At 50.2% G+C, this 24,237-nt stretch overlaps 1 protein-coding gene across 1 annotated transcript; it reads right to left on the bottom strand.

The window, feature by feature from the left end:
* Window positions 1-10,166: 10,166 nt before the first annotated feature.
* Window positions 10,167-12,635, bottom strand: ASCL1 (achaete-scute family bHLH transcription factor 1). Its single transcript, XM_081130341.1, has 2 exons — window positions 11,689-12,635; window positions 10,167-11,309 (listed from the first exon to the last, which is right to left on the bottom strand). The coding sequence occupies exon 1, from the start codon at window positions 12,395-12,397 to the stop codon at window positions 11,735-11,737; it is 663 nt and encodes a 220-aa protein (XP_080986467.1). The 5' UTR covers window positions 12,398-12,635; the 3' UTR covers window positions 10,167-11,309; window positions 11,689-11,734.
* Window positions 12,636-24,237: the final 11,602 nt, after the last annotated feature.

The following is a 24,237-nucleotide window of genomic DNA, read 5'->3' as shown; positions in this document are numbered from 1 at the left end:
AAGTTACCTTTCTGAGACTGATGGTTTTCTCTTATCCACAAGTTGCTGCTTCTGAGTTATTGGGCTTATCTCCCCAGAAGGGCTAACATGAAAATCACAGTCCACAAAGTGGCCTTATATCAGAGCCACTTAGTTCATCAGAAATCCCCAGGAATATGTATGTTAAGCAAATATCCCTCCTTCCCCCATTTATTATAACGTAGCTCATCTCAGTCCCCAGTGTAAGAATCACTAGTGTAAATAAATATGAAAAAAAGTGCATGTCACTAGTGACATAGACCAAGCATAATGAAAGAATGAGACATCACTCTTTAAACTTACTGGTTGGTAAAGTTATTTATTTGTATACTAATACCCAATGTTGAGTACAGCGCATCACTACATGTTGGGACTCACATCACCACTGGTGAAATTATGACTTATTCAACATTTCTGAAGGCAATTAGGTAACATGAATCCAAAAACCTTCGCATAGCCCGTCTCTTAGTAAAGCAATTCCTTTTCAGATGTGTCCTGAGGACCTAATCATGCATAATTGTTTGCCTATGAGGATCTATTCGCAATAACAAAAGCTAAAAATAAAGAGAAAGAAACCTCTTTGGGTAAAAGCACACAGATTGGGTAGGAGGTTATTATACATTCAGTCAATATTTAAAATTACGTTGTGAAGACTTTTTGATGATTCACAAATACGTAACTACTAGGTTTTTGCATATTTTTCTTACTCCATAAACTTCAAGGGCTGCAATCGTGTTGTTGTTTTCCATTAGTGTATCCCAAGGGCCTAAGATAGGGCCTGGGAAAGCATGTGCTGGATTAACAACTAAACTGATTAGTGTTCACATTTTAAGTATAAACATGAATTATATGCTGTTTTGTCAACACACACTTAGAGGTTGACTGGTTTTCTCTGGTTAGTAGAATTATAGGTGATGGCTATTTTTTTCATTTATGTGTGACATATCACAGATGTATTCTGTGTTAGTAAACATAAGTCTGTATCACCATCTAAGATTCTTCACAATATATAATACCATTATATGAGTCTGCTGATATTTATTAGACCCAACACTCCAACATTAAAATTTCAGGTTGTTTTATACTTTTCAACATTAATCTTAAAAATCTCAACATCATAACAAACACTCTTTGCTGGCTGATTTTTGTACATGTCTAATCTTTTTCCTTAGCAGAAGTACCTAGAATTAGAATGAGCATGTCTATTTACGTCTGTAGATTATCTCTAGCAACACATTAACTGTTCACTGAAATGTATAAACTATTTAGATGCCACAAAATTAATCCTATATACATATTTCATTTGTGTGTCCACGTAAAGCAGGGTAATGTTCTAGAGAGTGGGGAGGTGGGTGTAAGCAGGCCTCTGCTTGGCTGCTCCAACAGGAAAAGCCTAGAGAAAGAATATGCCGAATGAGGGTGCTGAATTCTCGCCCAAGCCTGAGGTCATTCTCCTCGGGAAGTGGAGACACGACAGACTGTGTGAAGCTGGAGCTGAAGCTGGGCTGGTCCAGCCTGGCCCCTTCCCAGGGCTGTGATGTTCCCTCTTTCTGTTTTTTCATGGAAAAGATAGCATCATTAGTTTGCACAAACCCTCACTGACTGCATCACAGCAGTGGTACGAATGCAGTTCTCACATCAGCGTCTTATATCATGTGCTGAGGGAGGGGGGGAGAGTCCATAAGACTGGCCTGCATGACTGCACTCCCAACATCTTCAGGCAACAGAATATTTGCTAAAATACTCCCCAAAGTAGACCTCATGTTTACACTCCTTTATTTTTGGCCAGCAGTCAGTGAGGAGGAAAAAGGGAAAATGTGGGAAAGATGAAGCGGGAATCATCCTTGTCTGGAAGCCAGAACATTCACACAAGGAACCAGTGGAAGCCCAGGGGCTGAGAGCTGGTCAACTGTTGCAGAGTTGTATTTGCCCGGGTTATGAGCGAGAGCTTTTCTTGTTCGTTCTCTCTCTCTCTCTCTCTCTCTCTCTCCCCTCTCTCCCTCTCTCTCTCTCTCTCTCTCTCTCCCTCTCCTTTCTCTCTCTCTCTCTCCTTTCTCTCTCTCTTTCTCTCTCTCTCTCTCTCCCTCTCTCCTTTCTCTCTCTCTCCTTTCTCTCTCTCTCTCTCTCTCTCTCTTTCTCTCTCTCCCTTCCTTCCTTCCTTCCTTCCTTCCTTCCTTCCTTCCTTCCTTCCTTCCTCCTTCCTTCCTCCTTCCTTCCTCCTTTCTTCCTCCTTTCTTCCTCCTTTCTTCCTCCTTTCTTCCTCCTTTCTTCCTCCTTTCTTCCTCCTTTCTTCCTCCTTTCTTCCTCCTTTCTTCCTCCTTTCTTCCTCCTTTCTTCCTCCTTTCTTCCTCCTTTCTTCCTTTCTTCCTTTCTTCCTTTCTTCCTTTCTTCCTTCCTTTCTTTCTTTCTTTCTTTCTTTCTTTCTTTCTTTCTTTCTTTCTTTCTTTCTTTCTTTCTTTCTTTCTTTCTTTCTTTCTTTCTTTCTTTCTTTCTTTCTTTCTTTCTTCTCTCTCTTTCCCTTCCCCCCTCCCTCCTTCTTTCCTTAATTGGTGTTTTGGCACTCAGAAGAACTGATTGGTGGGTGGAATCCCAATCCTGGAGATTTGGGAGTTGATGCAAATTTAAATAATCTCACCAGGGACAGATGCAATGGAATTGATGGCCAACCCTTGAATTTCTACAAATGGTTTTCTAAAAATTTTCTCTCTAAGGGCTGGGGAAGAGGCCAAGGTTCTGAATCACTCCAGAATGCTGAGAGGATAGGGCCCCAGGAGGGGAGCACAGAGGCCAATTCTAACTTCTGAAGCTTACTGTCTCCCAGCAAAGTAACCTCTTCTTAGTGCTTCTTTTTTGTCTTCCACAAAATGGGCTGAAGATTTCCTACCTGCCTCACCTGCTTTTACCAAAGGATGGCTGCTCACTTCTTGGAGGCCCTGAAACTCTTCCACACCACTAGACGATGTCCCCCAGACCCATGAACACGAGCTCTGCTTCATGTCACAGCATCTTGAAGACATGAACATCATAAAACAACAACACAAAATTCCCTGATGACTTCATTATAGACAGCATTTTTGTCTCATGGGTGTGACTGCATGTGCGGCATATAGTTTCCTGATACACCAAAATAAACAACTAAATACCATTTCATTTTCAACTACATTTTCTTGAGCGTCTGCTGTGTGCTGGGTACCAAGCTAGGCACTTGGGCATATAATTACCCTCGCAGTTAAGTGCTACCTCCACTTACACAGAGGAGGAAACAAAGTTCCAACTTCCCACCTAACCCATGGTGCATGGAGAATTCCAGCCAGGTCTCTCAACCCAAAACCCAAACACCTTTCAAAGCAAAATTATGTTCAAAGAAAATCAAAAGAACCTTTCCTTATGGGGAATCCTTCCATTTCTCCCTCCTTTTGTTTTTCCTTTTCTTCCCTCTTTTTTTCCTTCTACTATTTCTTGAGTTTCAAACGTCTCAGATACAGTTCTAGAAGGAGGGAATAATTTTTGTAATACAAAGAAGATGGCAAAGAGCATGTGCAGATATTGGTAATGTTATCAGTAGCAGACAAGCGTAGAGCTGGTCTCTAGATCTTATTGGAGAAACTACAGGCTGGATTACGGGAAAAAGAATTTGCAATCTGGAGTCAGGCAAACCTGAGTTCAAATCCTGACTCTGCCACTACCTAGCTACGGGATCATGGACAAGTTACACAGCTTCTCTGAGCCCCTCAGGTTTTTCATCTGTAAGGTAAATATAATAATACATCACCTAAGGGGATTGCTCTGATTACCAACAAAATAAGATGCCTGGCACTTGGGAAGTGCTCGGTAAACAGGAGATGAGGGTGTAGCCATGTGCATATATTTTCACCGTGCCCATTGCAGGAAAAGTTCTGCTAGACTGCTCTGCTCTGGGAGGTCTGTCCAGCTGCCCCTCCACAGGGCTGTCTCTGATGACCTCTCCCAGGCATTTCATGCCGACTCTTAGGAAGAAGAAGCTGGGGATAGCTCCTCACATCCTGACACTACAGACACCACCCTTAGGCAGGCTCCAGCTCCTTTGGCTTTCAAATCCCTGCTCCTTTGGCTGGCGGGTGCTTCATGGGGTGGAGAGCCAATTTGCCATGGCGGTTTGTATCTGCAGCAGGCCTGACAGGCTGGGAGAGGAAGGCGTTAATGTTTTCTGACAGGCGACCCTTAATTGTGGGAGCTTTTCTTCTCGGCCTTTCTGTGAAATTCTGACTTAGGCGAGCAGCATAACAAAGTGGTAGGGCATTGATCTGGGGCTTGCACTACACTGAGCTGGGGGCTTGGGGGGACTTGGGGAGGCAGCATTATTCATGAAGACTTTCAGCTGTTTTTGTCTTTTAACTAACCTTTGAGTTTGATCAGAGGGCTGGCGGGCCTCCCTTTCGCCAAAGGCCCTGCTGGCACCTGGACAATGGAGACAGACTGTTTTTCCTAGTGTGGAGCTATAGCTGGGGGAGGCCAAAGGCTGTGTGCTCTGGAGGTGGCAGGGAGGGCTGGGGGTGGAGGGGGGACCAGCTTTACTTCTTTCTTGGTCTTGGGGACAGGGGTGGTTATTGATAGAATTTTCAGCTCCCTAAACCCAAGCAGCTGACTGTGACTGTTGACTCTCTAGGCTCAACAACTTTATCCAGCAAAATGCAGCGGACTGTGTTTCCCATTTGATTTTCAAACGCCACATCCCCTTCCCCTCCAAATATCTTTCTTCTGCTCTTTCTCCCACCCTGTGCCCTCTTCCAAAGGGCCCACTGGCTGGAGTAGGGCTCCAATCTGGAAGTGTTTGGATGTTGCTGTTTTTGTGTGTGTGTGTTTTCAGTTGTCAAAAATGATGGCAAAACCGGAAAGGAACAAATGGGTAAAGAAAGAAGAGGTGGCCCTGCGCAGTGTGTCCAAGTGGTTAGAGCGCGGCCCACGCACCCAAGGGTCCCCGTTGGATTCCTGGTCAAGGGCACTGTACCTGGGTTGCAGGTCCCATCCCCCGCCCCACTCGCTCCTGGGGGAGGCAACCAGGGGGCGTGAGGGGGGCCTCAGCCGCGGTGGGGTCCGGAGGCCGCGCCCAGCCAGCCGAGCGGCAGCTTCCCGGACCCGCAGGCCCGCGGGGAGCGGGGAGCGGGGCCAGCAGGGCGCTGCGTGCTCTCCAAGGCTTCGGGCTTCTTGGCAGGTGCGGAGCTTTTCTCTCCTGCATCCACTTCCTGCGGCGACCGCCCAGACCCGGGCCCAGGCCTCTAAGGCGCACTTCACAGAAAGGGACTCCCTTCAAGGAGTGTGGGTTGGCGCCGTTCCCCCACCGCGTCCCCGAAATAGCCCTGCTGGCCCGCGCGTCAAAGGCGGCTTTGTGAGCGGCCGCCAGCGGGCTGCCTGGAGCGGGCGCGCGCGGGACTTTCTGGACGCTCTTCGCGCTCTCCCTCCAACCTCCGTCTCTAGTCCCGCGTTCATTCTCCTTCTTTGTCACTTTCAACCTCTCGTTTTTTTCTTCCTCTCTCCATCTCTCCTCCTTACGCGATCCGCTACTGTTCCCTTCCTCCCTCCATCCCTTCTGTCTTCTCTGTCCCTCTCCCCAAATCTTTCTACCCTTTCTCTCCCTCTCCTCTCTCTTCCCCCCCCCTCACCTCCTACCTAGTCCTGCTTTTCACACTGCTGTGCTCCGGGGCAAGTGCCCCCCCCCCCCGCCGGCCCCCCTGTGGCCCCTCCCGCGTCCCCCGCCCCGCGCCCCCCCCTGCGGTCAGGTAGCCGCGAGCGCCCGGCGCGAGCTGCTGACAGCGGACGCCCGCCCGCAGCCAACCACGGCGCGGATGCGCTGCCGCCTGAATAAATCATTAAACCTGACACGCGCTCCGGCCGCGTCTGCGCCGCTACTCTCTTCCTGCCATTAACCTACACACCCTCTTTTGTAACAACCTAATCTTGCACACAAAAGAAGGAATATAACTTCGACCTGCGCGAGAGCCCAGCCCTTTGCATTAGGGGCGGCACAAGGACCGTAATGTCCAGGAATCCGCTTCCCTCCCTACCTTGGACTTCGGATAACCTGGAGTTTCTGGGGAAATCCGAAAGTGAATCGTTTCTTGGTCCAGGAGTGAGGGGAGGGAGAAAAAAGTTCAGACTTCTCAACAGTAGGAAAAGGGAAATGGGATTGAGGACATTGGTGCATCAGAGAAGCATCCGTAGTGTTCTTAAAAGGGATCGCAATAAAACAAGCTTCTCGGAGCTTGCTCTAGAAGATACAAATTAGGACAATTGGCTCCTAGGAATGTTGACTAAACTTCATCACATCCCCTCCCTTTTTAAATGAGTGCACACGTGGCTGAGTGAATGAATGGGTGGGTGAAGGCATGGCTGACTTCTCAACAGCAGCATGGTCTTTATCTTGGTGGCAAGTCCCCAGCACCGCCTCCTATCTGGTTCTGGAAGATTCTGAGCAGCAGTTATCTCTTGCACTGATATAGTCATTGACAGCTCTAAAACCCTTTCCTTTTCAATTCATCAGTTGCCCTATAAAAGGGAAGATACAGCTATTTTCCAGAAGAGAAAACTGTAACTGACTTGTTTTGCAAAGTGCAGGTAAGCCATTCCCTGCTGGAAGAGATGAAGTCATTTTCCAGTGTTAGGTTTTGAACAGAGCTCGGTGCACCTCTGCCCTAGGAAGTTTTTGATGACCACCATGCATCCCTGAAAATCTGAGGCAAAACTAGGACACCCCTGAGCCCCTGTGGGAGAATAGCCTGTGTGCCAGCCAGGGTTGTAAGAGCAGATGGCACACTTGAAAGCGTTAGAGAAAAGATGTTAATGGAGAGACAGAGATGTTCATGGGGCAAAGGGAACTAGAATGATGCAGCAGCAGGAGGCTACTAACAAGGCGGAGCCCTTCCCGCCTCTGGGACTAAAAGAGCAAGAGGAGGAAGTTACTACTGCATCTGCTACAGCTGCAGGAAAAAGAGCTGGTGCTGTGGAAGGGAAGCCTCCTGACTGAGTTGTGTGTGGCCTTAGACTAAGGAACAGAGCCACTGCCAAAGCAACTGAGCCCACACAGTGAAGAGCAGGGATATAAAGGTCTGATCTATCTCCCCTCCTACCTCACAATCTTATATTGGTGCCTCGCAGTGGCCAAGCCCAACAGGAAGCCAGAGGGCAAGGGAGCCCTAGTAAGGAAGTGCAGAGAGATCAGCCTTTGGACAGTCCATTCAGTCAACAAATACCTCTCTCTCCAGGGGCTGGGGAGATACCAGTGAACAAGACAGGTAAGGCCCCTGTCCTCATATATTTTACCATCTAGTCAGGGGCCATTGACAGCAATTGTATAAACAAACACAAATACAGTTTTGTTTTGATTTCAGATGGTGGTAAATTCCAAGGAGAAACCACGTAATGGATGGAGAGTGACTGTGGCCTATAGAGGGCTGCTTTAGAGAGCTTGGACAGGGAAGGCTTCTTAGAGGAGGTGGCATTTGAAGTAAGGCAACTTGGGCTTCCCAGGAAAGCCTACCTGGACTCCACATCTACTACTATGTGGTTTGTGGGTGAGCCTCAAAGTTAGCCTCTGATTTAAAGGCATCAACTGACCAGTCCGGGGAAATGAGAGACAGGACAGAAAGATAAGAAAAGCAATACAGACGCATGTTTACATTTAGCTCCTAAGCCCGCCCCCCCCCCCTCCGCCCCAGCCATCCTCTAACTCCTTTACATTGTCTCCTCTGGGTGCTGTGGGTACCATCAAGCCCAGGTTACAAACAAGGATATTGAAGCTCAGAAAGAACTGGGCTGTTGATTTTGTGGTCTAAAACCCCCAGCCCTACAGGAGTAGCAAAGTGGAAAAACACATTTTACTCCCTCTTTCTTACTACGTCTGAGTCCAATGCCTTTGAAGCCCTATGCAGAGAGCAGATCTCCCCGCTCTCTCTCTTCCACGGTGGGCTGGCCTGATGTGAATTTGAGATACATTCTTTAGATAGATCCTTCTACACACACACTCTCTTACTTTCAATTAAAGATAAAATTAAAGGCTGTGTCAGGGAGGTGAAATGTGTGTCCCAGGAGCTCCAGCCCAGCCTCTGATAATACTCGAATTCAACAGTTCTGAAATCTTTTTCTTTCCTTCCTGCACTCCCTGCCCCTCCTCATCAATTTTAGGCGGGCCTCCAGCCTTAGCTCGGTGGTCTTCGGGTCATTTGTTGAATAGGTTAGATTTCTCAGGCAATAAAGTTGAGGCAGTTTTCTTCCCCAGCACCCCACCACCACCACCACCACGGCCACCACCACCACCACCAAAGAAAGCAGGCTGGGGTCTAGGACCGAGGGGCGGCTGCGATTGCTAGCCTCTGGGGTCTGCGTTTTGCATTTCGCTGACAGCCAAGGCCGCTCCAAAGCCCCCGCGCAGCCAATGGGCAGCGGTGATTTATGGAGCTGACTAATGCGGGCTGAATGCGGCCTGTCACCGCGCCCTGAATGGCTTCCCTCCGCCGCACAAGCCCCGGCTTTGTGTTGCTAAGCGATTAGAGCAGATGTAATGAGATTTTGCCCAATCCCCCGCTTTGCCCTTTCCTAGCTTCGGCAAAATTGTGTGTGTGTTGTGTTGTTTTGTGTGTGTGTGTGAATTTTTAGAGTTTGCCTTCGCATTGTGGCAAACGACGGCTAACTTTGCCTGGAGTTTAACGAGACTGGATATTTCCCGTTCAGAAGTGAGTAAAAGAACACCTGTCTTCACAAGGGGAAGGGGGGTAAAAATCCCCTTTGTGGGGGCTGAGACATTATCCTAATGTTATATTCATAGCGATAAATGACTTGCTACACTTTCTTTGCCTACCTTATCTGAAAACTTGCAAAGGAGCTAAATTAGAACAAAAAGAAATGGGGGGTGGGAGTTGGGGGCAGGGCGGGGAGCCCAACTCTGCTCCACCAAATGAGGAGATAAAAATAAAAGCGGGGCATCACAAAAGCATTACTTCCCTCAAGTAAGCTCTAAATTGGCCCACTGCTGGCAGAAAGTCCGATTATTTATGGCGATGAGGAATTTACTGATTTTTTTCCCCTTAATTACGCTCGTCTCTTTGAAAGGGGCTGGAGCCTCAGCGCGCATTCTATGGAGGGTCATTTAGCAAAATGACATCAGACGCTGCGGCGTGCTCCGCGCATCGCAGCTTTAAAAAATGATTATTCTGTGCCACTAAATGGTATAGATGTACCAACACAGACTGGATTTTTAACTCTGGAAGACGTGCTGGCTCCCCGTTCTTTGTTGGGTTTTGTAAGACGCATTTTGCGCTCGGCTTTCCGCTTGGCTGGAGACACGCACGCTGAATGTGCGAGTAACGCAGGAGGCGAGCGAGGCGCCGGGAGAGGCGCAGTGGGATTCCGATCACGTCCCTGCTAACTGACAAGAAGCGAGCCAGCCAAAAACCCCACCAATTTCTTTTTGAATCTTGGTAATTGGGTACTTTTACACGCAGCTCACGCTACGCGGATAGAGTCACCAGCTTAGATAGGCCAGTGTCTCAGAGCGACCACACATTTCTAAGGCTTTTATTTCTTTAAATGTAATTCCTTCCGCAAGGAATTCATATCATACGCGCCCTTTACTTAAACATCGATGTGGAAAGTGAGCATCCTCGGGAAAAGAAGTAGAAAACGTGTGCCTGGGAGTGAAGTGAGAACACACCCACCACCGGGCCTGTGGAGAGGGCTACCTCCGCGCCAGCCCTGCCTGGCCTCCTACCACCATCCTTCCTCCCACCCCAGCGCCTGTGATCTCATCCAGCCTTTCCAGTTTCACAATTAGGAACTCAGAGCTCGGGTAAGGGTTAGAAAGTGGGGTGAGGACCCTTTCCTTCCAGTTCACTTTTTGGGGCATTTTAAGTCCTTTTATCAAAAGACAATACAGCCATCAATCACCACCTATTCTCTTGGTGTATGAGTACATCTGCAGCATACAAGGGGAAGAAAACCCTTTTTATCTATATGTCTACACTCAGCGTAAAGCCACCCCAGGTAGGACTGGGCTTAGCACTTTGTCTTTCCTTCCAGGCACCATGCTTTGCACCTCCCGCTTCTCCCTCGCCCACCCCTTCCTTTTGGAATTTCGATAACTTGGACAGGGCAGTGGAGTCAAAGACTTTTTCACTTGAAAAAAAAAAAAAAGAAAAACGTTTTATTACGAAACTACTTTGTATAAAACAGGGTTATACATGGTTTTTGTGGGGTTTTTTTGTAAGTTTGTAATAAAACAGTAAGAAAAAAAAAGGCAGTGATAGGAATTTCCCAAAAAGGCAACCTATCAAAAGCACTGGCTGCCACTTTGCGTTTGGACAGTAGCTGCATAAACTTTGTTCTGGAACAGTATTTAATAACATCATTAATACATTAACAAAGTTTCTATAAAGTAAGACACATTGGTGCTTAAGTACATCTGGTGGCCTTTTGACCTCACCTATGAGGAGAGTTCTTTACAAAACCACACAGGGAACATGGCAGTTGTAAGGTGAACTACACATCTAGAATATGCAGAGGTAATAGCATTACATGTTAAAGTATCAAGATATACACATTTTAAACCATTTGTACAAAACTCTATAAATTTTTTCTCTTTCTCTCTTATGTACAAAAATATCTTAATATATCCCCAAAGTGGTTAGGATAGATACAAATAGATTTTTCTTATAATAAAAAAAAAATCACAAAAGATTGGAAGCATCCTATGATGAAAACGGTGGAAAAGATGGTGTGAGGGAGTGGGGCTCGGGGAGGGGCCCGAGGATGGGGTGTCAAAGGACTGAGTATAGCATAGTTTCACTGCAGACAAATGTCCACAGCTTATTGGGATGGGGGATACTGAGACGACGAAAGACACCAACCCCTGGCTAGAGGGTTAAGAACTGAGCTCTCACAGAGGGCGGGGAGGTGAAAACGCCCTGCGAGCGCCGCCAGCCCCGCCTGTCAGCGGTGGGTGGGAGTTGCTATAGGGCGTGTGCGGCTCTCTTCCCCTCGAGCTCCAGGCGTTTGCACACAAGCAGCATTTTGCACTTTGACTCGGGTCCTAGTCACCCTTCATGCCTCCGTGAATGATTGGAGTGCAAAGATGCAGTTCTGAGCGCATCGCATCCCTGTTTTGTGAGAGCCGCGCTCCGCAGGCCTGCCTCCGCTTGGTTGGCGTTGGGGTTGGGGTTGGTTGCCTGTTTTATTTTTTTCCTTCTCTTGTTTTTTTCCTTCTGTTTTCTCCCTTCCAGCATCACTGACGAGAAAGCACTAAAAATGCAGGTCGTGCAGTCGGCCTATAACATAAGAAGAACGGGAGAGGTTAATGTGAATTTGGAGGGCAGCCTTGGGGGGAAACGGAGGTTTGGGGACCGGAGATTCTGCCGGGTAGAGCGCCTCTTTTGACAGGTCCCGGGACTCGGTTCTCCAGAGTCTCTCGGTCTCACTCCTCCCAGTCCCGGAGACCTGGGCAAAGCCACTCTCAGAGGCCACTGGTGAAACTAACAAGCCAGGATTTCAGATCCACTCACTTTGACAAATCCTTGAGATCGATCCCCCACCCGCACCCCTCGTCTCCGTGGAGACAGTCCCCCTCCTACACATACTAAGGCCAAGGGAAAAGGCTGAGGGCGACTAGCCGCCTCTCACCCCCGTTCACCCCCAAACGCTACCCACCTGCTTCGAAGGCCCATTCGCACAGGGCCTGAGCAGGCCGAGCCCCTCAGAACCAGTTGGTGAAGTCGAGCAGCTCTTGCTCCTCGGGGCTGAGGGGGTCGTAGGAGCCCTCGTCCGACGAGTAGGACGAGACGGGCGAGCCCGCCATGGAGTTCATGTCGTTGGAGTAGCCGGGGGAGATGGTGGGCGACAGGACGCCCGCCTGGAAGGCGGCGCTCACGGCGTCGTGCTCGTCCAGCAGCTGCTGCAGCGCGCGGATGTACTCGACCGCGGAGCGCAGCGTCTCCACCTTGCTCATCTTCTTGTTGGCCGCGCCGTTGGGGACGTGCTCGCGGAGGGTGGCGAAGCCCAGGTTGACGAGCTTGACGCGGTTGCGCTCGCGCTCGTTGCGGCGCGCCACGGCGGCCGGCTGCTGCTGCGGCAGGCTGTAGCCGAAGCCGCTGAAGTTGAGCCGGCGTTTGCAGCGCATCAGTTCGGGCGAGGACGAGCGCTGCCGCTTGACTTGCTTGGGCGCTGACTTGTGACCGCCCCCTGAGGGCTGGCCGTCGGCCGCGGGGCTCAGCGGCGGCGCCTGCTGCTGCTGCTGCGCGCTCTGCGCCGCCGCCGCCGTGGCGAAGAAGCAGGCTGCGGGCGGCAGGAAGGGCTGCGGGGGCTGCGTGGCGGGCTGCTGCCCGGCGCCGCCGCTCTCCATCTTGGCAGAGCTCTCCATGCGCGCCGGCTGCCAAGGAGTCGCGGGATCGCAGCGAGCGGGGACGCGGGGCGCGCGAGGGAGACGCGGACAGGACTGGGGTGCACGAACAGAGAGGGAAAGGAAGGGAGAGAGAAAGAGGGAGCCCGCAGGGAAGTTTAAAAAATTACAGAATCCCCGAGAGACTTCTTAAGATGGGCGCAGAGACGGTGCAAAGGCTTTTCCTCCTCCCTCCGCGCCTCCTGCGCCTCCTTCCCTCCTCCCTGCGCGGGTTGGCTTCGGGAGCCTCGCGTGGCGCTCGCGTGTGAGGCTGCTGCTCGCGCCTTCTCGTTAAAAAAAAGGGGGGGGGCAGAAGCAGCAAAAGTCAGTGGTGAGTGCGCTCTGCTGAGCCTCCCGCTCCTCGGCCCTGGGGCTGCGCTCTCTTGCGCCGGGTCTCGGTCTCTCCAGCCGCGGCTCAGGCTGTTTTAATTATTTTGTTAACCTCCTTTCTTTCTTATTTCCCTCTTTCCCTCGCCCTCCCTCGCCGGCTCCCTGTCGGTGCGCCTTCCACGTTCCCTGGCCAGAAGTGAGAGTGCTGGGCGGCCGGAGCGCGGCTGCCTTTTCAATGGGACACCCAGCCCCACGCGCAGCCCTGGCCCCGCCTCGCCCCCCACTCCCCGCTGCTGCGGCGGGCGGCTGCAGCCCCCACTCCCCCTCCTCTCGCCTCCTCCTCCCACCCGCTCCCTAAACTCCCCTGCCTCCGGGGCCCCCGCCCGCTCCGCGCGCCCGCTCCTTGCAAACTCTCCATTCAGCGGGGTTTGTTGTTGCAGTGCGTGCGCCTGGCGCGTGCCGGACTCCCGGCTGAACAAACAGGCGGCGCGCTCGGGGCGGGCTGCAGCCGGGGGTGGCTTTGGAAAGGGGGGGCTGGCGTCGCAGGAGGGGCGAATGGCTCTGGGAGTTGGGGTGTAAGTGCTGGCAGTTTTGGGGTGAAGCGCCCCGGGATTCTCCGGAGAACTTGGAGCAAAGCACAGGGGAAGGTTTGGGCAGAAAAAGCGGCGAGGGCGCTGTGGAGGTTGGAGGGGAGTGGGGCTCCATGTTTCCTGTTTTCTTCTACGCCCCGCTGTCATTCTCTTTGGGGGAGGGGTGTCCTCGGCGTCTACGGGAGCTAATGCAAATTTGCGATTGAAGTTCAGAAAGATGGGGGTAACTCCGACCGAAGTACTGGACTGTTAAACTAAAAATACTGCTGACTCCGGTTCTAGTCCCAAGGCGTCCTTTCGCGAGCTCGGTGGCCCTCGGGAAGCGGCATCCTCTCTGAGTTTCAGATTTCTTGTCTGTAAGCAGAGGTTGGATTAGATGGTCTCTAATATCCCACCCAGGTCTAAAAACTGGGAGGTGGTCCCCACAACTGAGCAAGCGTGGAGGGTGCCCAGGAGAAGGGAGGCGATCAGCGCCCGTAGGTAGGTGTGTGCGTCAGGGAGGCCCCCCCAGGACCAACTCCGGCTGCCTGTAGCTTTGCCCCCACCCACCCAAAGGGTAATTTCCGATCCCGTTGCGGGGAGGGGAGATGCGTAAAGAAAGGAGTTTTCTGGGATATTCGGGGCTGAGTCTGAGAAAAAAGATGTGGGGCGCAGGGGGGAGGGTGTTGGAGTTTGAGGGGCTAGAGGCCCGTCCCCGGTGTTTGGCGCCGCCGCAGGAACCTCGGCGGCCTTGGCGCAGCCTCCATCCCGCCCCAGGCGTGTGCCCGGCGGGCCGGTGGCAGGCGACTGGGAGCGGAGCCCGGCGGGGCCGCGTGCTGGCGCCGCGAGGGAGGGGGCGGCGCTTGCGGCGGTCGCCCGGCCGCTTGGACAGCGCCCGCCCAGGAGCCCTGCTCGGCCCGGGCCCTGGCGCGCTCCGGCCTGCGCCTGGTCCTGCTCGGGCGCCTTGGGACCAGGCGCCGCGGGGAAAGCGGACCGAGCAGCGGGTCCCGTCGCGGTACCGCTCTGGTGGAGGCAGGGGCAGGCGGCGGGGGCGCGTCTCCAGTCGCCTCTACTTAGGCAGAAGGAAGCGGAGGGTAGCCATCCAGTTGATTGGAGGCCTGGGTGCAGGGATGATTGCGGTGAATTACCCGGATAATGACTTCTCATTGGACTTTCCTTTGTGGAGTTGCATCTTTCTAAAGGACCCCTGGGGGTGGACTCAGGTTGCCGCCCTTGCTACGTGTGGCCGGCTGTGAGGGTTGTCGGAACAACAGTGGTGGTAAGGGCTACTAAGGACCCCACGGGACTTTGCAGAACCGGTGTGGTTTACACCTCCAGCTTCCTGCCCCACCCCAGGAAAGGAGCTGAGAGGTCTCCAAATCCACATTTGTCCCCATTTCTGGAAAATGTAGGAGGTGGTGAGGCTTAAAGCACTGCCACACCACCAGCTTCCAACCACGGGATCTCACCACCTGGCGAAATAGGTTCTTCAGGCACCCGGTGCAGGTGGCTACCCGTTGTCTAGGAAAGTCCTCCTGTGTCCCATCCACTCCTCTCTAGCAAAATAGTGTGTGGGGGGGAGGGGGAGGGGCGTTGGGGGGGGGGAGTCAGCATCATAGGGGCATCTCAATGTGTTTTCTTCCACTTTAGGCTGAGCTCTCTTCCAGCTCAGACACTAAGCATTCCACACTTAAAGTCCATAGTTCTGGCTCTACCCCTGGTTTCTGTTGTAACCTTGAACAAGACCCTCTTCCTCTGCCACACTCAGTTTCCTGATCTGTGCCTGGTTTCAAAATGTATCTAGGAGCAAGGAAAAGCTTTGGATAGCCAGCAGGTGTTCTCAGTTAGGCTTTGTGCATGCATGGAGATCCTAATTATCAAGGACTCCAAGGCCAGAGCCTACTCTCAACCACCTCCACCACTACCACCACACACACAGACGGGGGGGGGGGGGGGGGGGGGGGGACGACGACTCTCTGAGGCCCAGGGAACCCCACGTCTTGGGAGAAGGGGCAGGTAAAGCAGGTGGACTTGATTTGACATCCAGGCTCTGTTACTGAAACAGCAGTGTGACCTTGAGCAGACAGTCTGTACTTGGAGTCTCAGTTTCCTCATCTGCCATGCCCACAGTTAGAGCATCTACTTACAGCTTCTGTGAGATTTCAAGGAGATACCTGTGGAACATTCCGAATCAGGTCTAGATAGGAAGGGATTGATGAGAAGCGCCTTTCTAAGCAACAACTAAGTATTGCTGCTCCCACAGCCCATCCAGGGAAGGTTTATAGGAGGTGGAGGCCCAGCTCTGGGATTCCTGGAATCACACCCTGATAGTTGCTACAGCCTTTGGAGATCCATTGCCACTTGTCTCACTGTCCCAGCACCTGGGAGTGGGTAATTCCTGTCATTTTTGAGGAATGGTGGTGATGCTTGCAAGTCGAGGTGATAGGAGATAGCAGCCAAGTTTTGAACATGAGCAGGAGAAAGTGAGATGAAACACAGACATGCTCTGTGGCTGGCACATGGCAGGGGCTTCAGCAGAGCCACTGGTTCTGTGCCCCCCCCCCCCGCCGCCCCATGCCACCAATGGGCCTGACTCCAAGCAAGACCCCAGGATTTACTTGACCAGGTCACTCAAGGTTCCATTTATCTATATGTGGAGGGGAAACTCACAAAAGGAGTGTTGGATGCCTTCATCCCTAATGGAGGAGTTGTGGGCCCTCTGCTCACCTGCCAAGGCTGTTGGGAGAATGAAGTCTGATGTTGTTTGTGAATTCACATTGCAAATCCCTCCGTATATATCATGGACTGTCATTCTAGTGATGGGGAGGCAGGACACTGACCCCCTTCCGTATGTGCTACCCAGAATATAGACATCCTAGAGAAAATGGGAATTTTCCCATTTTCCTGCAATACAATAAGGGCCTTAATTTCTGTACTTCCAGGCCCCTCTTCTGTTTAGGAAATCCCGGAGATGGACCATACCTGAGATTAAACCTTTTCCACATTCAGCGTCAGGATCTCCATGGTCAGATGGCTTTCCTAGTGATGAATAGGGATCGTTGCCCTGGAAACCCGAGACTCTGGTGTCCAGTCTCCTGCCACCTTAATTTCCACTCACAGTCCAAGGTCAGGCCAGTGCCTCCTCTGCTCACACACTATCCTGATGCTCCAGGATTGTGACACTTCTCTCTGGAGAAAGGAGCTATGCCTCATCTCTTTTAAAAAGTTGCTCTGTGCTTTTTCTTTGGGGGGAGGGGAGTTAATATTCAAAGTGAAACTAGGGTTTCCATTGAAGGAATCATTTAGTAAAATTACATTTATAGCGGATCCTGAATTAGATTCAGGGACAGTACAAAGATGAACGTGGGCCTTAGATTTTTGAGTGGACACGAGTTTTCATGCTAAGCCCCAGAATCCACGCCGCTGCTTTGAGAAAAGTGTGCACTGGGCATTCAGGTATTTGGGTCCCAGCAGCTATAACACAGGCCCTCTGCCCTGGGGTGAATGCTGCTCTAAGTCTGTGCTTGACATCGTCCTGCCCAGGGAAATGAGTATATTACCGAACAATCTACTGTCTCCAGCACATCCTTCCCAAGGTAACATCAGAAACAGCTGCTGCCAACCTGAGTGAAGTCTGGCCAGGCTGGGGTGGCCTGTTCAGGGGGCAGAACAGCACCAACTACAGATCTGGCTAAGCTTCTTGGTCACGGCAGCCAGGCCTGCACCTGCATCAAGGAATCCAGGCTTCTAACAAATCTGTGTGCTTTTTCAATACGCCTGGGGTGGGGTGGGGTGGGGTGGGGAGCTGGAAAACAAAACAAAAAAAAGCACAAGCTATTATTTTACCGTGGCTTTTTGGTTAGGGAGGGGAGTTTAGGGTGGAGGGAGGAGGTAATTTGCAGCCACCCTCACAAGTCCCTTTTGAAGTTCTCCAAATAAGGAGAAGTAACGCGAAGTCTTTATTTACTTTTTTTTTCTAAAGCCCCATTTACATTATGATTAAATACCTTCCTCGGATAAGCATAAAGAAAGTCGTTAATCTATATAGCTCTCCAAAGAATCAATACATTCTAAACTTTTGTAGGATTTGTTACACTCTGTTTTGTTACAGTAGGCCAGCTCCTCTCTGTCTAGGCACATGGCTCTCTTTCCCTCCCTCCTCCAAGAATGAAAATAAAGTAAAGGTCTTTCACGGTAAACAAAACCAGCTGATTCTTCACAGAGAACCCATGAATAGCTGGAGAAGGGGGAAAAAAAAAAACAACTTACAATAAACGGTGCATTTTTTTCTCTGCTGGGTATAGTATTCAAGGATCAGGGCAGTATTCAAACAGAGGCCCATTTTTTTGCTCACAAGAGAGTTTAGAAAAGAAGCATGGGGTCCATTCAGCGCTTTCTCCCCTTCACAATCGCAGGGCTCCATGAAACCTATCTTCCATGCCTTGTCCGAGTGTTTCTGGGGACCAATTAGTGCTTTGTTGCACGGCTTCTTTGCTGAATCTTTGAGCAGCGAGAAAAAGCGCTCTCGAGTTTCCCCTTATTTTGACCATTTCAGTCATTACTCAGTGTAATAATTAATATGACAACTGGACGCTCGGGTTTGTATAGAAACACCTCAGCCACAGGAGCGAGCGTGCAGTGGGTGGTAACCAGCCGCACATCAGCCGGAGGAGCCACACACACAAAAAAAGCGATGAATGGCCGGAGAGAAAGAGCAGGAATAAAGATGAAATAGTTGGCACAACGCGGAGGGACAGAAAGCGGGCTCGGATGGGGAGAGGAGGGGCGGGGGCACAATTAGAAGGGGAGGGGGGAACACCCTACGGAGGTTAACTTATTTGGAAACTGTTTTCTGAATAGAAGCGCGGCCGTGAGTGGCCGGCTCGCAGCCAGCTCGGTGCCCCGCAACTTTTTGAACCGCTCGGAGCGTGGCTGGGGGCGGGGGCGGGCAACCTCTAGGCCCTCGCGGGGCCTTCCGGGGCGGCGCTCAGCTTTCCACCCGCCCCGGCTCCCCGCTCCTCGTGAGGCTTCATGTTTACTTTTTTTTTTTTTTTTGCAAAATACCCTGCTCCAACTTCGGAGCTGGCAATACAGAAGATCCACCCAAAAGCCCGCGACGGGAGTACTGCACCACCCCCCTCGGGGCTAATTTGGGGGAGAGGGCATTTCGGAGGCACCCCAACAACTCTGCATCTTTGCCTCGGGGAACAGCGTACTGGGGGGCTCCTGGCGGAAGGGACTCTCCCCGGCAGCGCGCAGCCAGCCTGGGCGCAGCGCCCGGGCCCCCGCGCGGTGCCCGCCGCCGCCAGGCCCCGCAAGTGCGCCCCGCGGTTGCGCCTCGCTCCTCGGCGGCATAATAAATAATTAAGAGGGTTTAAGCGCGTTAGCCACAGCTCATGCTAATGAGCCAGATGAGGGCTCGCGCTAACCCGAAGTGACAGTTTGCATATAGCAGGGAAGGAAAAAAAAAGCCCTGCACTTTCCCCCCAACTTGATTGCCCGTTCTCAAATTCATGGGTCCCCAGTTCCCTCCCCCCGTGCCCCCGCATTTCCCTCTCTTCAAGTCCCTCCACCTCCCTCCACACACACTCACTCCCTCCACACCTTTCTGACCCTTCCTCAGTCTATCCCTCTGCCCCGCCGCATTGTGACCTCACGGAGTCCCCGGGTGCCAACAAGTGACCGGCGCGTCCTGGCCGGTCTCAGCGCCCAGGCGGTTCAGTGCCTTTCTTTACACGGGGTGGAACAATGCACCAAGGCTCCCATTCCCCGGAAATAACTTTGAAGCTCAGGGTCAAGGCCCTCTGAACTCCGGGACCCTTGCGCGCCCTTGGGTGCTCTCTGCGCTCCGCAAGGCAAACGGAGCTACCCGCTGGGGAGAGGAACGCAGGAGCCGGAGCCCTGGAGCTCCCGAAACGCTCCTGCCGCCTCCGGAAAGCAGGGGCAGTTTGCCGAAGCGACTGAGGTCAGTCGTGTGTCCCCATTGTGTGGCCACGTGTCCTGTGTCCATCATCACCTCCCCAAAGTCCGAGCTCAGCCCGACTCCTGGCGGCGCGGCCCGGGAATGCCCGGCCCATAAATCAGCCCCGGCTGGGCTGCGAGCTCTCCCCCGCCCCGGTGCAGGCCTGGACGCCGCCCCGCCGGCCGGGCAGTGTTTGCTCCAACCAGGTTAGGAAGCAGCCGGCCGCTGCACCCCGTCGGCCTCGGAAACTGCGCGCCCCCAGTTTCCCTTTCCCCCCACTCTCTTCCCCGGGCCCAAGCACAACTGTCAGGCCTTTTTTGGAGTGGAGGAGAGGAAGAAGGTGATTGCTAATACATGTGTTCATTGACATGGAATCTTTAGGAAACAGCAACAAAACCAAAATTAAATGAGCTAATATTTGTAGGATGCTGAGAACAGTGGCTGGCACACAGTAAACTGTATACACGTTATTCAAGAAATGAAAGCCTACTGAATACATGAAAGGAGCTGTGGGCTATGACAGCCATTTCAACCGGTGTGCCCAAGAAGTCTTAAAACATGCGCTACCTGACTATTTAGTCTGGAGCACTGACCTCTTTTCCTTCAGACTGTCAAACCAAAAAATGACAGCCGCCGACACAGTAGCTCTCCTGTGTGAATGAATTAAAAAAAGGTACCTATTTTTTGGTCAGACTGGCAACAAATATATTTTTTGGTGCGCTGCAGGATTTTAGTAATTAGTTTAGGTGTGTCATGAGATGAAAAAGGGTGAAAATCGCCGATCTACGATGTCAGAAAATACAGCTTAAATGTAAAATGATCAAGGTTGATACACGCATTGATTCACCAAAAACTGTTGAACATGATCTGAGAGAAACAGGACAGTAATTGCCTTTGATAAGCTTGAGTTTAGTGAGCAAAAGAAGTGTACAAGGAAAGACGCCCCATTAACCCAAGTGGGGCAAGATAAGAGCCCTCCTCCCTCATGCTCCATGAGTCCTGCAGCTCTCCCCTCCCCATCCATCAGGTTACCCCCAAATAAATACACAACCTATGTTAAAGGTGGACTTGTTATGCAAACACATCCTAAAGTCATCCAGCCCCTCTTTCCCAACTAGATGGTCATCCCTAAGCTTCTCCTTGAACTAACACACACACACACACACACACACACTTTTAGCACCCCTTAGTGTTAGGTGCAGTAAAAAGGCAGGTCACTTGAAGTTAAGACAGACTATGTTCTGGAACTCTGTAGCAATGCGTCTCCAGACAAATGCTCACCCTGTTCCAGGGTCTCTGTCTACAAAACAAGGGCCTGAGTAAGAAGCCTCTCTCCAGCTCTCACTGTATAAGCAACATGGACACAACCTTAAGACCCTCTAGTGGCAAGGGCTCCCCTCTTTGAGTAAACATCTATTCTCGGCCCTTCCTGACGCCCCCACCCCCCCAATAACCTTTAGGAGGTAAATGACTCCATCTACAGCTTCATGAGGAAGACCAGTCCTTGCTGGTGCCAGGATTTTGGCTGCTGGTGGCCAGAAGGTGGCAGCCTCAGGAGTCAGCGTGGCTTTAGCCTCAGGAGACGGGGGTGAGAGGTGGGCTTTTGGCTCATCGGAATTCACGTGCAAAGGGAAGAAATTCACTACTTTCGTTCACAGCTTTGCTTGGGAAACCAGACTCCCCATTACTTGCCCGAACCACTTTTAATTTGAGATTTGGGGGCTGGAAATGCGCCTTTGCGGGCTGTGTGAGTCGCTCGCCACCTGCCGGTATTTTGTAGAACGGCAGCGGGAGTTGTGTGAAAATCTAATACTACAAGTTAGCTGATTTCTACTAATTCTACTCCACACAATTCAGTGCAACCGTTGTAGAGCACCGTGCTACGTGTATCACGTCCCCCCAAATGTCCACATTAGGAATACACGAGGTGCCTGTTAGTATTCAGATCTGAAGCTTCATCCCAGACCCACCAAATCAGAATCTGGCCAATCTGCCTTTTTAACAAGCTATAGAATAGTTCTTTTGTGCACTGAAGATGAAGAACTAGTATTCCAGAGGTGTCGGGATGACAAGACACACTCTCCATTATTCAGACCTGGGGAGAACAAATCTCTTCTGATACAGAAGTCACACTAGTCCTATAAATATACTTTCTTTGGGTAAAGGGATGATGCCCTGGTGACTTCTAAAGGGGGTCCAGGGACTTGATAAGTTATTATAGAGATGGTGTTTCAAGGTGGATGGTTAGAAATTTGCAGTGGAAAGAAAGGGGCCTTGGGAACAACTTACCCAGCGCAAAGCCTTTTGCTTCCTTGACTTTGAGACTCCAGCAACCTTAACCTCACTTCCCTTTGACCACCCCTTTCGAGGCTGCATCTTGGGCTTTTTTTCTGCACCCAGAACAGCTCCACCTTGGAAATCTTAACTTTCCACTCTCCACTGTGATTCCATCTCATTCTCAGTTCTGCTGAACCTTCCTCTAACCTTTTCCCCCAAGTTCCATTTCTTTCCAACCTTGTCTCTCCCCAAAACTCAGACTGGAATGTGTGATTATTCCATGAACCTATAACCTATAAAATGCTTACCTTCCCAACCTAAAAAACAGCCAACTCTTCCTTGATCTTATGACCATCTGCACCCAGTCACATGTCTAACCCCCACCCACTCCTCTGAGGTTCATCACTGCTGGATTTCCTCACTGTGACGGTTAATTTTTTGTGCCATCTCTACTGGGCACAACATGCTTATTTGGTTAAACAGCTTTCTGAGTGTGTCTCTGAGGGTGTTCTGGGTGAGTTAACATTCAAATTGTAGACTGTGTAGGGCAAATTGACATCCCCAATGAGGGTTGGCCTCATTCAACCCACTGAAGGCCAGAAAATAACCCAAAAGATGAATAAAGGAGAATTCACACACTCTTTCTCTTTGAATGATGTTGCCCTGAACACTTTTGTGCATATTTTCTATGATTAAAGTAATATGAATTGAGTACTTGCTATATATCAGGGGCACAGTTTAGTTCTGGAATTTAGAAAGACTAAGATTTAGTCTCTGGTCTGAGGCAGGAAGCACCATCTGAAACAACTGCTCTGCTTTTATTTTATGAATATTATTAGTCTTGGCATTGACTTCTTAGAGGCTTAAATTTGCAACGTGCCCTAACTTTCACTGGTATGCATTTTTTTAGTCTTGTTTTAGACTTACTTTATAAGGCATTCGAAGTCCTTTAGGATATGAAGTATAGTATGAATGAATAAATGAAAAAAAATAAAAGCTAAAGAAAAAAACTGAGGACAGAATATTTGACATAAGGGCTGCCCTCAACAAATATTTGTTGAATGAATGAGAATATGAGTGACAGTACTCAGTGACCTCACTCTGATATTGTCAAGAAGAGATGATAATGTAATAGCTCCAGGGTCTTGAGATTTTATGTGTATATTTCATTTAATAAACCTGTGATCAAATGCACTTCATTTATCAACTGATTTTATTATGACCCAAAAAAATGTCTAAGTTCTGCTAAGAATTCCTGGAATAGCCTGCTATAAATCTTTTGATACAAACCATGACTTCATAGATCAATTGCATTTCGTTTGTGTGGGCATTTGTTGGTAGTGGTAGGGAGAAGTTAGACTGAAAAGAGATATAACAGAAATGAGGTTCTGGGGAAGCTCACAGCCAGCTGACTTTGCGGGTGGGGATTTTCCAAGTTTTTGCAAAGAGATATGCATTGTTCTCTGAATTCTGATGAGAAAAGTATAGTTTTTGGACAGATAAACCCATCTTTAATACCATTCCCATGTGTTCTCAAATTGTTAGAACTAGATTTGGCTGAGAGTGACAGAAATTTCAAAATCACAGGGATTTAAGCAAATGTTTCTCCTAAATCTACCTCTAAGCAGCCCAAGGCTACTGGAGTGCGGCTCCATGGTGTCAAGAACCTGGCTCCTTCTATCTTGATTCTTTTTGCTCTGAAAAGCATGCCTCTCATTCCTAAATTTACCTCATAACCCAATATGGCTGCTCCAGCTCCAGTCTCATTATTTCTGTCTTCTGACCTGCAAGAAGGAGACTGTAGAAGGACAAGGGCGTGCTTCCTTGAAGGACACTTCTTAGATGTTGCACAGACTACTTCTTGCATTTCTTGGGTCAAATGGTAGACCTGTAGCTATACCTAGCTGCAAGGAATGCTGGGAAATGTAGTTTTTCTTTCAGAAGGTCTTGGGGCTGGGTAGCTGACATTCAGAATGTTTATTTTCCGGAGAGAGGAGGAAAGAAACAGGGCGAGGAGCCATACATGCCACATCCATTTCTTCTTTATCAAGTGGGTCAAGTAGCTCCTAAACAGCAATGTAACAACCAGGCCAGCTTCCATGAAACACTTCCATGAAATGGGCCAGTATGGAAAAGCCAAGCTCAAAGGGATGTAGAGTTTCATGTTTACGTTGGTTCTCCTTGACCACCAAGTCCCATGAGTGATCAATGCCAGCTGACTTTGCAGGGTGGGAAAGAGTGAATCCAGGTAGATGCTGAGGACACACTGGATCTGTGTCCCAGCTGAGGAACACTGGGCTTAGGAAACACTGATCTTATATAGGGGACTTATCACAACTTCTCCACCCTCTTCTCCAAAAGAGAGGCATTATTTTTAACCTGGAATGTAAGCAATCTTTGGGGAGAGAAGGAAGACCTTAGTATCACGGAATCTCTTCAGGGATGGAGAAGTTCTCTATTATATTGGTCAGGAAACGAATCTGACCTTTGACCAAGGTTGTTTGCTGTCAAAATCCCCCCAAATTCTTGAAAAAATAGTCCAAGAAATGTGGAAACACCAAGGAAATTGCCTCCCCACATTCACCATTTCTAAATTCTGCATAAATGCATGGACCTTGTTAAATATTTAAGGGAATATCTCTATTTTTTTGAAACCCATAGGTTTAGTTGCTACTCTCATAGTA

The sequence above is a fragment of the Miniopterus schreibersii genome, assembly GCF_964146895.1.
Source record: "Miniopterus schreibersii genome assembly, chromosome: 2".
Lineage (NCBI taxonomy): Eukaryota > Metazoa > Chordata > Mammalia > Chiroptera > Miniopteridae > Miniopterus > Miniopterus schreibersii.
The sequence above is the reverse complement of the archived record's forward strand: the minus strand, read 5'-3'. Positions and strand labels throughout refer to the sequence as shown.

What these genes read in the sequence shown, in the direction of transcription:
- ASCL1 (XM_081130341.1), bottom strand. Translation starts at nt 12,397, where the DNA reads ATGGAGAGCTCTGCCAAGATGGAGAGCGGCGGCGCCGGGCAGCAGCCC.